This window comes from Monodon monoceros, unplaced genomic scaffold (assembly GCF_005190385.1).
Source record: "Monodon monoceros isolate NGI ecotype Baffin Bay Population unplaced genomic scaffold, NGI_Narwhal_1 Super_Scaffold_9, whole genome shotgun sequence".
Lineage (NCBI taxonomy): Eukaryota > Metazoa > Chordata > Mammalia > Artiodactyla > Monodontidae > Monodon > Monodon monoceros.
In genome coordinates, this window is record NW_021703786.1 from 50189075 (window position 1) to 50204092 (window position 15018).

A 15018-nucleotide genomic window follows, 5' to 3' on the forward strand; every position below is an offset into this window, starting at 1 on the left:
AAGTCATTGCTTACTTGATCTAGTTTGGGCATTGATCTTGGATTGTAAAAGCTTTGAGGAACTTTTTAGGGTGAGTTGCTGGAGCAGAGCAGGATGAATGTGCAGATCTGGATGTTCAAGAGAAATCCACCCAGGAATTATGTTTTATCATTGGCCTCATTTTTCAGTACTGACTCCTTAAGATTTGTTTGATGGCTGTAATCTTTGCATTCTGGAAGCTTCTCAAAAGGACTCTAAGAGAGCCTTCCTATTGTGGGTACCTCTCTGCCCTACTTGTCTCAGAGTTGTTTTATTTTTGGCCTTGTTTGCAAACTGTCAGACTCTTTTAAAAATCCTTCAGGAAGCCATAAAATGAAAAGAAATTGAGTTAATCTGTTAAAATGAAAGCTGAGCACTTCTCTGCCTCTCTGCCTGCCATATCAAAGGAGCTTCCTCTGAATGAGGATGTCTGCAGGCATTATCTCTCACTAACTTTTACTTTGAGCCCAGATTGCTCCTGAAGCATCATACCAGCAAAGGCAGGTTTCAGACTGTTTGAATCTGATGCCAAATCTCTGCCCACTCTGTCAGAAGGGATGTAGCTGTATTAATTCCTTCTCACTGTTACAGCGAAAGCTTCCTTCTAGGTTGGCCAACAGGCATGCCTCTTAGGAAGCCTCCTTCGCTTCTCTTCTCCTCCACAGCCTTAAGTAACTTCTGACACAAGACACTCCAGATCTCCTGATGGAATTCCATAGGGATTTACCTGCCTGATATAAGTAAAAGCTGCCACTCTTTTTTACTCCTCCTTTGCTTTCCTCAAATGTTGGGAGAGAAGCAAGCTTCCTAAAACCTCTGGCAAGAAATGTAGAAGCAGAAACTCTGTCCTCCAAGATCTACTTGTAACTCCTCCAAATGCGATGCTGAAATGACAGGCGCTCTTCCGTTGGGCCCCATTCCTGAGAGGCTTGGCTGGTGCCAGCATGCCATCCTGCTGGCAGCAGGTCTGCTTGCCCAAGAGGGGACATGTATTTGAATAACCCTGGAGTCAGGCAGGAAATTCTGAGTGACAAAAGTATCAATCCAGAGATACAACTAAGGTGGAAATGGCCAGAGTATGTTTTGATTAGTGATTGGTTTAATTTTTCCAGGAAATCTATAGGAATACCATTTCTAAAATTGCATGGATATTCCCTGGAGAAAGCTAAGCACTCATTGAGAAGTGTTTTCATTTTTCCTTGTAGAGAGTAGAAATGGGTTGCCGTCTGTCTTGCCAAGATGTATCGATAGAGTTCCCAGGACATTTCTTTGCTCTAGAGCTCCATGTCGAGGAGGAGGGAAAGCCAAGCTGCCCTCTGGAGAGGGCCTAGCACCTCTGGAGGTCATTTTCATACCTTCAGAAGGTAGCAGTTGCGTTATAGTGCCATAAGGAGCTTTGCAATCAACCAGACCAAAGGTTTGAGTTCTCCACTCAGCCATTTATCAGCTGTGTGACCTTGATGAACAAAGTTAACTTATCTCCTCTGAGGCTTAGTTTTCTTGTCTACGAAGTAGGGAATATCAATGCCAGTTTGTAGTGTTTTTCTGAGTATCAAATTAGATAGTGTATGCAAAACACCTTGCTCAGGGCCTTTGTATATTAGGCACTCAGTAGCTGTCCAGCTTTCTTGATTAAATCCATCTCTAATTATAAACTCTTAAAATCTGAGGAGTTGAAGCAGTCATTCCCCTATTTAAAAAATCTGTTTAACTGTTTTATTGAGATGTAATTGATGTATTTTATATTTTTATTATTTATTTATTTGGTCAGGTTGGGTCTTAGTTGCGGCACGCGGGCTCTTTGTTGCGGTGCGCGGGCTTCTCTCTCTCTAGTTGTGGTGCCCGGGCTCCAGAGTGCCTGGGCTCTGTCGTTGCAGCACGTGGGCTCTCTGGTTGTGTTGCGTGAGCTTAGCTCCCCGACCAGGGATCAAACCAGTGTCCCCTGCATTGCAAGACAGATTCTTAACCACTGGACCACGAGGAGAGTCCCTGTGATTGATGTATTTTAGACCACACATATTTAAAGTGTACAGATTGGATGAATTTAGACATATGTATACATTTGTGAAACCATCACCACAATCAAGATAGTGAACGTATCCTTCACCCCTTAAAGTGAAAGTTCCGGTGCTCCCTTGTAATCTGTTCTTCCCTAACCTTCCCCTCCCAGTCCTAGGCGACCACTGATCTGCTTTCTGTCACTGTAGATTAGTTTGCATTTTCTAGCATTTGACAGTAAGTTCTCTCCCTCCCTCCCTCCCCAGCCTCCCTTTGGCCTGCCTTCTTTACTCCACATTGATTTTGACATTCATCTGTGTTGTTGAGTGATACAGTAGTTTGTTCCTTTTGGTTGCTGACTGGTCTTCCATTGTGTGGATATACCACAATTTGTTTATCTGTCCCCCTTGTTGATGGACATCTGGTTTTGTTTTCCAGTTTTTGGCTGTTACGCATAAGACTGCTATAAACATTCAAGTGTAAGTCTCTGTGTGAACATATGCTTTCATTTCTCTTAGGTAAATACCTAGGAATTGTCTACCCAGGTCATTTGGTAAATGTGTATTTTAACTTTTTAAGAAACTTCCCAACTATTTTCCAAAGTGGTTGTGCCATTTTTTATTCCCAAAGCAGTGGGTGAGAGCTGCAGTTACTCTGCATCCTCACCAACACTTTGTTATTCTGTCTCTTTTTGATTACAGACATCCTAGCGGGTGTGGAGTTTTTCGAGGTTTAGATTTCCCTACTGATTAATAATGTTGAGCATCTTATCAGAAGTACATGTTCATTTGTTTTGTTGGTTGTTTTTTTTGGCCGCACCGCGGGGCATGTGGGATCTTAGTTCCCTGACCAGGGATTAAACCCGCGCCCCCTGCAGTGGAAGCTCAGGGTCTTAACCACTGGACCACCAGGCAAGTCCCTAGCACGTACTTATTTGCCGTCTACATAGCTTCTTTGCTCATTTTTTGGTTTATCTTACTAATTTGAAAGAGTTTTTCATATGTTCTAGTTATGAGTCCTTTGTCAGATATATATTTTACAAATATTTTCTCCCAGTGAGACACTTTTCTTTGTGGCTTCTCTTTTCACTTTTGTCTTTTAAAGAACAAGCTTTTTTTTTTAATGAAGTCTTTTTAAGTTTGATCTTTACAGATTTGTTGGCAAAGGAGCAGTTTAAAATAGTATTGTAGCTGATGCTGCTAATTAAAAAAAATCTTCTTAATATCCATCTGATTAACAGTCTGAAGCAGTGCAGCGCTGAAAATGCATAAATAAGCAGCTTCATTTATGAAGAAAACAGTGCTAGGGCTCATGTGTTAAACAACTTTTTTCCCCTGACTGCCCTTGTTTGAAGAATGTACATACCATTGGTTTGAGATTTATACCTTTACTTATTTTTTGAGCAGCAAGAACATGTTTAAACAGCTCACTTAGCTTCTGCAGTTCGTTCTTCTTGTCATCTTTCGTCACTTTCTCATCACCTTCACTTTGTGCTGCTTGACGTGGATTTTACTGATCCGATGAGTCATAGCCTTGATGATGAAGTTCTCTTGCTTTACTCCTTATTCTTTAGACAGAAGTTCTGTCTTCAGTGAACTTTCCCTTCTTTTTTCTTATTTTCCTTTTGGTTGCCCCTGGCAGTTTCTTGCTCAGTCCAGTTAAGGAGCCACACAGCTGGGCATCTCCATCAGCTCAGGCCAGTCAGCACACGATGAGAACAAGGGGCTGCAGCGTCTGCACAGAGTATTCTCAACTAACTGAGAAACCGTCCTCAAAATGTCTTAAGAACCCTTTTCTATGTAAAAGAGAAACGTTTCTGGAATCCTATGTCAGATCTTTTTGGGTATGTTTGTTGGCTTACTTTTGTTTGTTTACTTGTTTTAAAATTTTCATTTTGAAATAATTATAGATTCACAGGAAATTGTAAAAAAGAAAAAAAAGTACAGAAGGTCCTGTTCACCCTTCATCCCTCCTTCCCTAATGTTAGCATCTTGCATAACTTTAGTGCAGTATCAACACCATGAAATTGACATTGGTACAATCCACAGACCTTATTCAGATTTCACCAGTTATACATGCACTTGTTTGTGTTTATATATAGTTGTATGCAGTTTTATCACAACGGTAGTTTCATGTAACTACTTCACAATCAAGATGCAGAACTGGGGCTTCCCTGGTGGCGCAGTGGTTAAAAATCCGTCTGCCAGTGCAGGGGACACGGGTTTGAGCCCTGGTCTGGGAAGATTCCACATGCCGCGGAGCAACTAAGCCCGTGCGCCACAACAACTGAGCCTGCGCTCTAGAGCCCGCACGCCTAGAGCCCGTGCTCCGCAACAAGAGAAGGCAGTGCAATGAGAAGCCCACGCACCGCAACGAAGAGTAGCCCCTGCTCACCACAACTAGAGAAAGCCTGCGCACAGCAACAAGACCCAGTGCAGCCAAAAATAAATAAATAAAATAAATAAATTTATATATATAAAAAAAAGATGCAGAACTGTTCCATCACTATAAAGCTCCTTCATGCTACCTTGTAAGAACCATCCCTGCCCCCTTCCATCCCCAAACCCTAAGCCCTGTTTTCCATCTCTATAATTACATTATTTCAAGAATATTATATAAATGAGATCATATAGCCTGTAACCTTTTGAAATCAGCTGTTTTCACTCAGCATAATTCCCTGACGGTCTGTCCAAGTTATTGCGTGTACCAGTTGTTCTTTTCTTTTTATGGCTGAGTAGTATTCCATAGTATGGATGTTCCACAGTTTGTTTAACCATTCATCCAGTGAAGAACATCTGGGTTGTTTCCAGTTTTAAGCTATTATCAATAAAGCTGCTATAAACATTAGCATACAGGTTTTTGTGCAAACATAAGTTTTTATTTCTCTGGGATAAATGCCCAGGAGTATAATTGCTGAGTCATATCATAAGTGCATTATTAGCTTTAGAAGGAACTGCCAAACGGTTTTTCAGAGTGGCTGTACCATTTTATATTCCAATCCGCTAGGTACGTATGATCCAATTTCTCTGCATCCTCATCAGTTTTTTGGTGTTGTTACTATTTTTTGTTTTAGCCATTCTGATAAGTAGTTTTTTGTGTTTTTTTAAAACAAATTTATTTTATTTATTTATTTTTGGCTGCATTGGGTCTTCATTGCTGCACGCGGGCTTTCTGTAGTTGCGGCGAGCGGGGACTACTCTTCGTTGTGGTGCGTGGGCTTCTCGTTGCACTGGCTTCTCTTGTTGCAGGGCACGGGCTCTAGGCGTGCAGGCTTCAGTAGTTGTGGCACACAGGCTCAGTAGTTGTGGCTCGCAGGCTCTAGAGCACAGGCTCTATAGTCGTGGCGCACAGGCTTAGTTGCTCCGCGGCACGTGGGATCTTCCCGGACCAGGGCTTGAACCCGTGTCCCCTGCATTGGCAGGCGGATTCTTAACCACTGCGCCACCAGGGAAGCCCCTGATAAGTAATTTTAACACCGTAGTTTTAACTTTGATTTCCCTAATGGCTAATGCTATTGAACATCTTTTCATGTGCTTATATTTCACCTGTATATCCTTTTTGGTAAAAAAAAATATCCTTTTTGCCCATTTTCTAATTGGACTGTTTGTTTTCTTTACTGGTGAGTTTTGAGAGTTCTTAATATAGTCTAGATACTAGTCCTGTGCAAGATATGTAGTTTGCAAATACATTTTCCTAGTCTATAATTTGCTTTTTCATCCTCTTACAGAGCGAAAGATTTTAATTTTTATGAGGTCTAGCATACCAGTTTTCCTTTTATAGATTGTGCTTTTTGCATCAAGTCCAAGAATTCTTCACTTAGTCCTAGATCCTGATGATTTTTTTCTATTTTTTGTCTAAAAGTTTTATACTCTTATGTTTTACATGTAAGTCTTTGATCCATTTTCAGTTAATTTTTGTATAACGTGTGAGATTTAGGTCAAGGTTCTTTGTTTGTTTGTGGATATCTAATTGCTCGAGCAAATATTTGTTGAAAAGGCTATCCTTCTTTGTTTGACTTAACATCGGGAGCGATAATTCCTCCCACTTTGTTCTTTTGCACAGTTGTTTTATCTGTTCTAGGTCCTTTGCCTTTCCACATAAACTTTAGAATAAGCTTGTTTTCGTCTACAAAAAAATTTTGCTGAGATTCTGATAGTAATTGTGCTAAACCTTTAAATCTTTGTGGGAAGAATTGACATCTCTGTTATATTGATTCTTCCAATCCATGAACATGGTAAGTCTCTACAATTATTTTGGGTCATCTTTTATTTCTTTCATCAACACTTGTAATTTTCAGCATAGGATCCCATTCGTATTTTGTTAGATTTACACCTAAGTATTTCATTTTCTTTGGCAATACTGTGTTTTTAATTTCAGTCGCCACACAGTTATCTCAGAGCTTTTTGTGCAGAACTGTGGAGTGGTGTGAGGTTTTCATGTTCATGGCAAAGGAGAGAGGAGGAGTTGGAGTTTGAAACTTGAATCACAGGCGTTTGAAAACCGGGTATGGAGAATTCCCTGGTGGTCCAGTGCCGAGGGCCCAGGTTCACTCCCTGGTCAGGGAACCAAGATCCTGGAAGCCGCGCAGCATGGCCAAAAACAAAAAAACAAAAACACCAGGTATGGAAACAGTGTAGGTGTAAGAGCAGACAGACTTGGATTCAAATCCCATCTCTGACACTTAACTGACTTTGTGACCTAGGGCAAGTCATTTAACTTCTCTGAGCCTATTTTCTCAACTGTCAGAAAGGGAGAATAACACCTCCTGTGCAAATCTTTTGTAAAGCTCTGAGATAATATATATATATGAATGCTCTGTGTCTAACACAGCTCTCCCTATATCTTAGTTATTATTTCTGGCCACAGTGGAATCATCATTTATGATCCACAAATGGAGAGGCAAGTGTACCTGCTGTTAAGAGCAGCAAATGTTTCTTGAACCCCTTCATGGTGCTAATTTTCAAAGATGTGAAGTCTTGACATAGCTCTTGTCCTCAAGGGGCTTATAATTTTGTTGAGGAAACATGTTATATGTATAAAAATTCCAGGACTAGGCATCACTTGTTAAGTTCCAAATGTGTGGTGCGGACAGTGGGTGCATCAAAGAACTTTTTCTTCCTGGGTTTTGTTTGCCCTTTTGTACCCTGTTCATCAAGGTGGCTTCTGGGTGTTGTTGATGAGAGAATGTGTGGGGGTGGGAGGGGGTGTGTACAGATTTAGGGGAGGGGAGTCATGTGGGAATATGTAATTAATTTTTATACTTTCCCCAGTAAACCATCGACCCTTTTTATGATGTCATGAGGGATTCCTTAATTTTGCAGCTGCTTCCTGATTACGTCAGAGAGGAGCCTCTCACCCCACAGCCTGGAGCTGCACTCATACAAGAATTGGAAACAAATGAAGTGCTGAATATCTAATGGCTTCCACAGGGAGAACCAGTTCAGACTTCCCAGGCCTCCTTCTGCAAGGTCTTCCTCAAGTATTTCTGACCCCCTGAAGTGTCTTTGTTCTGGAAAGACAGGACTGGCCCAGAGCCAAGTGGGCGGGAGCCTGGGGACTCCTCCCTCTCTCCAGGTGTTCTGCATTCCCACATTTCTACCCCTTTCCTGGATCTCGTTTGGTGGGTGTTACCCTTTTTGAGGTCTCAGGATCCTCTGGAACTTGCTGAGATTATCAGTGAGAGCCCTTCCCTCCCCCACATCATCTCCACCTTCTCTTCTCTTGATTTTCCTTCTGCAGCATTTCTCACATCTGTGCACTCCTTTCCTCCATTCCCTCTCCCACCTCTTATAAGAAAGATGTTAAATTTATTTGGCATTATAAAGTTTATGAAGTGCTCTACATGTAATTCCTCTTAATTCAAACAAGTTCATGTCCTCTTAGCTTCCCAACCAGTTTGCCTCCCTGTTACTTTTTTTCCAGCTATGCTAATCTGTCCTGAATGCTTTAACTGGATTAATCTTCATAAAATACTCACCTCTGCCTTCACTCAGGAACTGTGAGCGAGGGCCCTTCTCGCTGCCTGTTGGGTCAAGCCTGTGTTCCTTGCTGTGGCGTCGCAAGCCCTATGCTTTGTGGTCCCTGTTTTACCATGTGCCGAGTACGGTGCTTGCCGTCTGGGTACATGCCTGGTGTGTCCCTACCTGCGTGCCTCTTTAGCACGCTCAATCCCTCCTTCATCCTGCCCAGTTCATCTTTTGCAGCCCTGCTCAGAAGTGCTCTCTTCTGTGAAACCTTCCCTGATATACACGAGCTAGAAATGATTTTCTTTCCTTCTGGTGAGAGAAAGCATCTTATTTCCACCTTCCTGTGGCATGTAATAATACATTGTCTTGAATTACAGCTATTTGGGTGTTTGTGTATTCTTCCTGTCTTCCTCATTAGAATATCATCTTCTCATGGACAGTATCCTGTTTTCCTTTACATCCTCCACAATTGGGCTAAATAAACAACTTTGGAATTAGTCGGAGAGGTCACTTTGTTAGGAGGTTGGGATTTCCTTTGCCCCGGCATCTACCCGCTAGAAGAAGTCAGAGTTTTATAATCCTAGAAAATCCAAAAGGAGTAGGGGCTCTTAGGGAAGAAACATTACCTTCCATGTTCCTTTGTCTTGTCTCAGACGTACGTTGTTCAGGGATATGTCATGGATTGCCTTCCACCCAGTCAGCCTGTGTTCTGCCATTGTGCATGAATAATTTGCTTGGGTGTATTGGTGCATGATTTTTCTGACTCATTCATTCTCCTCCTTGGGCAATAAAATGATGCCCTGATGGCCTGGACATCTCTGCTTTTGCTGTGAGATTTTTGTATGGTTCCTATGAAACGACTGCTTCTTCCACCTCCCTTTCAGCCAGCAGCTGCCACAGGGAACTCTGTGGCTCACACAGCAGCAGTCGAAAGATGCTCTCACTGCCCACTTCCTGTAGACAAGGAGGTTTTGGTGGGCTGCTCAGGAACACTGCCAGCTCTGTGTCTGACTGGTGACTGACTCATGAGAAAAGCAGCCTCATGTCTGAAAGATAAGAGCCAACAAATCGCCTCCAGGTGGTGTTAGTTTGGAGGTGACTGACCATTCATTTCCTCTCTCTGGGAGGAGCCGGTGGGGACGGAATCAGTGAATAAGTGGTCTTGCCTGCATTTTTCTCCGGCTATTAGTGAAGCAGCTGAGCAAATGGTTGGTTCTCTCTGCTGGAGTGGCGAGTGGACCCCAGTGCCTTCTGGATGCCTTCTGCGGCTGTCAGGGTAGCAGACTTATGTGTCATCCATCCTGTGTCTTCCCTTCATTACTCTTCTCATTCTCTTGCTAGGAAGTTGGCTGTGTGCACCAGGCGAACCCTGCTTGTTCCATTGCTGCCAGGTTTCTCTGTGACCCGGCAAACCTCGTCCCTACTGATTTGGTGTCCTCCAGATCTCTCCGTGACCCAGGCGTTGATCAGAAGCAATGGTTCTGAACCACTGTCCCTTGGCTGGGCTCGGTGGTTCCGGGCAGGTGGGCCTGCCTCTCCTGCCGTCCTCTTCCCTCTCCCCCCTCCTGCCTTGCTCCCATTTCCTGCAGGAGGACGCTCTGCCATCCTGGAGCCGTCAAGCACAGCTTTGCTTTGGCAGCACCGTCGCGCACACACTGGTGGGAGAGGGGACGTGTTTATCACTTTTCCTGGAGATTATCTGTTTAAGCACTTCTCTGACAGTTACAATAACAAGGGCAGTGTGTTGTGTTTCCCAGCAGAAGGACACTTGCTGTTGAAAGATGTATAGCACTAATTAGAAATACATAACATCCGGCCACATGGCAGCCTTCTCCCGGCCGCTCCATTTCCTGATTTCATACAACTTTGACGACAGTTGGTTTATGTTTTCCATGAATATGTTCTCAGAAAAATGAGACGGTCTCCCTGTTACATAGGAGCGGGAAGAGTGTTCCTGCTTGAGCAGGTATTTGGCCAGAGGAATAGTGGGAGATGTGGTCACCTGCCCATCTGAGAGCACGTGGGAAGGGGCAGAACCAAGTTCAGACTTCAGGTGACTTTCTTGGTAAGAAATATTTCCATCTGACTTCCTTAGCCAGAACCATCCCCCTACACCCTTGAGCAAGCCTGCTTTTGGAAAGAAGGGAAAAGGCTGTTTCACAATGTTAATGAGTTCCTCAGTTCATGTCAGGCTCCAGCTACCTGACACAAAGCCAGAGGAACCCAGGCAAATACCAAGGCGAACAATGCTTTTTCCTTCCCCACCCCACATCACGTGCTGGCCTGGCCCAGCCCGCTCTAAGGATATATACGGGCATCTGTAAGACGGGGACCAGTTTCCTAACCCTAGAGTGGGCGGACCTGGGAATCTGGATGCTGTTTTACTACCCACTTGCATAAGCGTGGGTACGTCCCAAGGACTGGCATCTTATAGCTTTCAGTCCACAGAAGCTTAAGTGAAGCACAGAGCACCTCCTGAAGATACCATAGCACTTAATACATTTCTCCCTGGAGGCACTGGGTCTGAGTTGCCATGGTTACTGGGGGTAAATAAACCGTTTGCGAGGTCCTAAGATTGCAGGGATCCTGTCTTATTTGTAGCTTTGTTCTTCAGCACAGGGTCAAGGACACTGTAGATGCTCAGTGCCTGTGGTACCACTGAGCCTTGGAGGAGGGCAGGCCTTCCAGAAAGTGCTCTGCATGAAGAGCTGACGGAGACCCAGGCATTCTGACCCCCAGATAGCTGTGATATCACCACCTGCTTGATCAGAGCAGAACAGCTTACTGATTTGTACCTCCCCATCAGTCAAACCAGAACACAGCAGGGAGTGCTGTCAGGCCCTTCCTGGGGAGATGGAGGGGTGGGGGTGGGTGGGTGAAGGGTTGAGGTGACATAACCATGGCCAAGAGCAGAGCAGTCATGAAGCTACCTTTTAGCTGCTGCCCTGAGAGGTAGTTGAGCCCTTCCAGACACAGCTGAGAGGCTCCAGTTGTCGCTTCCCCACCTGGTCCCCAGACCTTATTGCAAGAAACTTTAAAAAGGAGCCAGCCGGGACTCCCCAGAGGCCTCAGTGTCATTGTTCTTAAGCAGTTAGTTCTCCCCCTTGAGCCCTCGCCCTGTGCACTCTGAGAAGGAGTCTAACCTGAGGTTGATGTTCATCATAAAAATAGAAATGGTCTTGGTGAAAGTAACCTCCCTTTGCCCCATCTTATCCTTATCGAGGCTGATGAGTGTCTTCTTGTAGTCTTGGGCTTCTGCCAGTCCTTGGAGCTAAGATACCCGCCTCCATCCCTTCTGAGGGCCTTCTATGTGCAGGTAACTTCTGCCTAAGATGCCCAGTTGATGAGGGGACACTAATGTGTACTCAGTGTGTCAACTACCAGGATGTGGCCTCTACTCCTCCTCTCCTAGTTCCCTCTGTTACGGACTTATTCTCCCATTCTGGGATTTGTTGCTAATTAGAGGCAGGCTGCTGGCAGTGCTTGGCAGGGGCCTGGGCTGAGCTGGGGTGGTACAGACAGTCCTGTTGCCTATAGTAAGGGTGGAGGAGAGAAGTTGGCAACTTTTCCTTGGGATGGCTTACACATCTTCCCCTTCCCTACTTTCCATCCTCCCTCCGCTTTGTTCCTAGATGCTTGTTTTTTGTCTCTCTAGCACAGGTTTAGGGCCTTACCGGAAGAAGAATGAGACTGGTGATCTATTCTAATCACGTGGATTGTTACCACTTCCTTACTGCCTGCCACAGTTGAACTGGAAAGTTAGAGGGTGACATTTGGGACCACTGGGCATCTGGAAAGATGGTTGGAAAGCCACTATGGAAGAGTTGCTACACTGATGCTATTCATATGTTGGGACCTTCTGAACAGCAGCCCGTTCCTACTCACCCCCAGGGCTTTCTGAAGTGGTTTGGGGCTGGCTTTGCATACTCCAGTCATGTTTGCTCCTGTGGCCAAGACGGTTAGGAATAACTGTGGTTGTGTAGCATCTCCTGGAGTAAAGACTTCAATTAGGCCCCACTGGAAAGATGAGTATCAATGAGGGGAGAGGCAGGAGGGCTCCCCCTTGGCTACTGAGGTTAAAATGCAAGCAGGGACAGAGATCAAACATGTGGCTAATTATCCTTTTAACACCTGGAGATTCTGGGAGTTCTCCTGTATTCAGGCAGAAGGAATTAACAGATCAGCTGCTGCCAAAGCAAGCGAGCCTGGCCGCTGAGTCCGTCTCCTGTGCGTATAGGGTGTCTCCTGCGCTGAGGCTGCAGGCTGGACTGCTGCCTTCTGTTTGTCGCCTGTTTCTCTCAAGTCTGGATGATGTGCCTATCAGGGAGGGCCACGGACAAGGGGCAGGTACAGGCAGTGGTTTGAAGGTGTGTATGTAGCTCCCGCTAAAGAATAGCCCTGGCCACCACCAAGGTGGCTCCTTTCCCTGACCTGCAGCCAGAGGGAAGTTGGGCAGGCTGAGAGAGTGAGGGGGATAGGGTGCTAGTACTGGAAACCAGATTTATTTCTTAGCCCTAGGGGAGAGAACTTGTGAAAATTAAAGCTAACACTGATTAAGTGCTTATTATGTGCCATGCACTGTCCTATATAAAGTTAACTCATGTGGTGAAAATAGGTTATTTGTTTCATGTGTGTTCTCTGAGGAGGAGAAACAGAGAGAAGGTAAGGATGGAACCAAAGCTTGGTGATTCAAGAAGATAACTTTTAAATGTGTATTTTTCTGATCTTAATTGGTGATTGTATTCCCGCCATGTATACATTAGAGAGACTGAGTTAGTTAAATATGACTTCTTGTTGCTGTTGCTTCACATCCTCAGCAGGCAGCTAAAGGCAGAGAGCATGCAGGTGTGGCTCAGGCTGCTCACCTTGGGGTAACTGATCCTGGGGAAGTGATGTGATACAGAATTTACACAAGTGAGCCTTATAATAACCTTATTGAGTGCTTACCCACAGGCCGGTCATCGTGGTAAGTGCTTCACGTGCATTACTTTATTTAGCCTTTCGACTACCCTTTGAGAGAGGGAATATTACAACACCAGTCTTAGATGAAGGGCAAGGAGCTCGGTGATACAAGCAAGGACTTGCACCTAGTAAGGTAGGGAAGAGGAGCCCTTGGCCCCCAGGATACTGATGGACTTCCCTTTGCTCCTGCTCAGACTGCTTCTCGGAGGAGTGTCGCTCTGTGATCCAGGAGCAAGCCGCAGCCCTGGGCCTGGCCATGTTTTCTCTCCTGGTGCAGCGCTGCACCGACTTACTGAAGGAATCAGCCAAAGGTAAGCAGATGAGGGGCCCTGACTGGTGGACGTCCCAGCTCCTGGGTCCTGCCCAGACAAGCTCAGAATGCCATGCTGCTTTCTCTGCGTCTTCTCCCTCTACTCCAGGCTTTCTTTTGCCCACCTAACTAGTCCCATTTCCTCTATGGCCCTCTTTCCTCCTTGTAGAAAGGAGAGGAAGCGTCTTTCCTCCACTCTCTTTTCACCTTTAATAGTTAGGATTTTCAGTGTACCTCTGAACTACTGCATGTTCCTGCAACTTAAAAAAAAAAAGAAAGAAAGAAAAATGAGTTTCCCTTGGTGTTCATAATCCATGTTTTGGTTTTCCCCTCTATCTGTATGTCCCTGTTTGTCAGGTACCTGGTGGGGGCTATAACCACTGTGGACCAGCCATCTCGGTAGACTCACTGGACCAGAGCAGGGGTTCTTTTTAGCCCTTTGAGCAGTGTCCCCTTATCCGTTAAGGCTGCCCTTAGAATTCCAAGCCTGATTGCTGAGCCGTGTGAGGTAGGTCTGAAGGGTGTACCTTTCTTTCAGCTTCTGGATTAGTTTTGATGAGTGGTGAGCCCCGTCTGTTGTTTCCCTGCCACATCAGCTTTTTTTTTTAAAATTTTTAAATTTAATCTAATTAATTTTTTTATACAGCAGGTCCTTATTAGTTATCCATTTTATACACATCAGTGTATACATGTCAATCCCAATCTCCCATTTCATCCCACCACCACCACCACCCCCCACCTCCACTTTCTCCCCCTTGGTGTCCATACGTTTGTTCTCTACATCTGTGTGTCTATTTCTGCCCTGCAAACTGGTTCATCTGTACCATTTTTCCAGGTTCCACATATATGCGTTAATACACGATATTTGTTTTTCTCTTTCTGACTTACTTCACTCTGTATGACAGCCTCTACATCCATCCAGGTCTCTACAAATGACCCAATTCCGTTCCTTTTTATGGCTCAGTAATATTCCATTGTATATATGTACCACATCTTCTTTATCCATTCGTCTCTCGATGGGCATTTAGGTTGCTTCCATGTCCTGGCTATTGTCAATAGTGCTGCAATGAACACTGGGGTGCATGTGTCTTTTTTGTTTATATGTATAAATTATATATTTTATTTTTGGCTTTTGGCTGTGTTGGATCTTCGTTGCTGTGCACAGGCTTTCTCTAGTTGCGGTGAGCGGGGGCTGCTCTTTGTTGCGGTGTGCCAACTTCTCATTGTTGTGGCTTCTCTTGTTGCGGAGCACGGGCTCTAGGCGCGCAGGCTTCAGTAGTTGTGGCACGTGGGCTCAGTAGTTGTGGCTCGCGGGGTCTAGAGCTCAGGCTCAGTAGTTGTGGTGCACAGGCTTAGTTGCTCCGCAGCATGTGGGATCTTCCTGGGCCAGGGCTCAAACCCGTGTCCCTTGCATTGACAGGCAGATTCTTAACCACTGCACCACCAGGAAAGCCCGCATGTGTCTTTTTGAATTATGGTTTTCTCTGGGAATATGCCCAGTAGTGGGATTGCTGGGTCATATGGTAATTCTATTTTTAGTTTTTGTTTTTTTTGTTTTTTGTTTTTTTTTTGCGGTACGTGGGCCTCTCACCGCTGCGGCCTATCCCGTTGCGGAGCACAGGCTCCGGACGCGCAGGCTCAGCAGCCATGGCTCACGGGCCCAGTCGCTCCGCGGCATGTGGGATCTTCCCGGACCGGGGCACGAACCTGCGTCCCCTGCATCGGCAGGCGGACTCTCAACCACTGCGCCACCAGGGAAGCCCT

General features: G+C 45.1%; 1 protein-coding gene across 4 annotated transcripts in view; it reads left to right on the top strand.

The window, feature by feature from the left end:
• The window catches only part of SMG6 (SMG6 nonsense mediated mRNA decay factor), a 235198-nt gene that overhangs the window by 85092 nt on the left and 135088 nt on the right, over positions 1–15018 (top strand). For all 4 annotated transcript variants that reach the window (XM_029211343.1, XM_029211341.1, XM_029211344.1 and 1 more), the window contains one exon: positions 13139–13255. In XM_029211343.1, coding sequence (XP_029067176.1) covers positions 13139–13255 — 117 coding nt within the window. The remainder of the gene's footprint in view (positions 1–13138; positions 13256–15018) is intronic.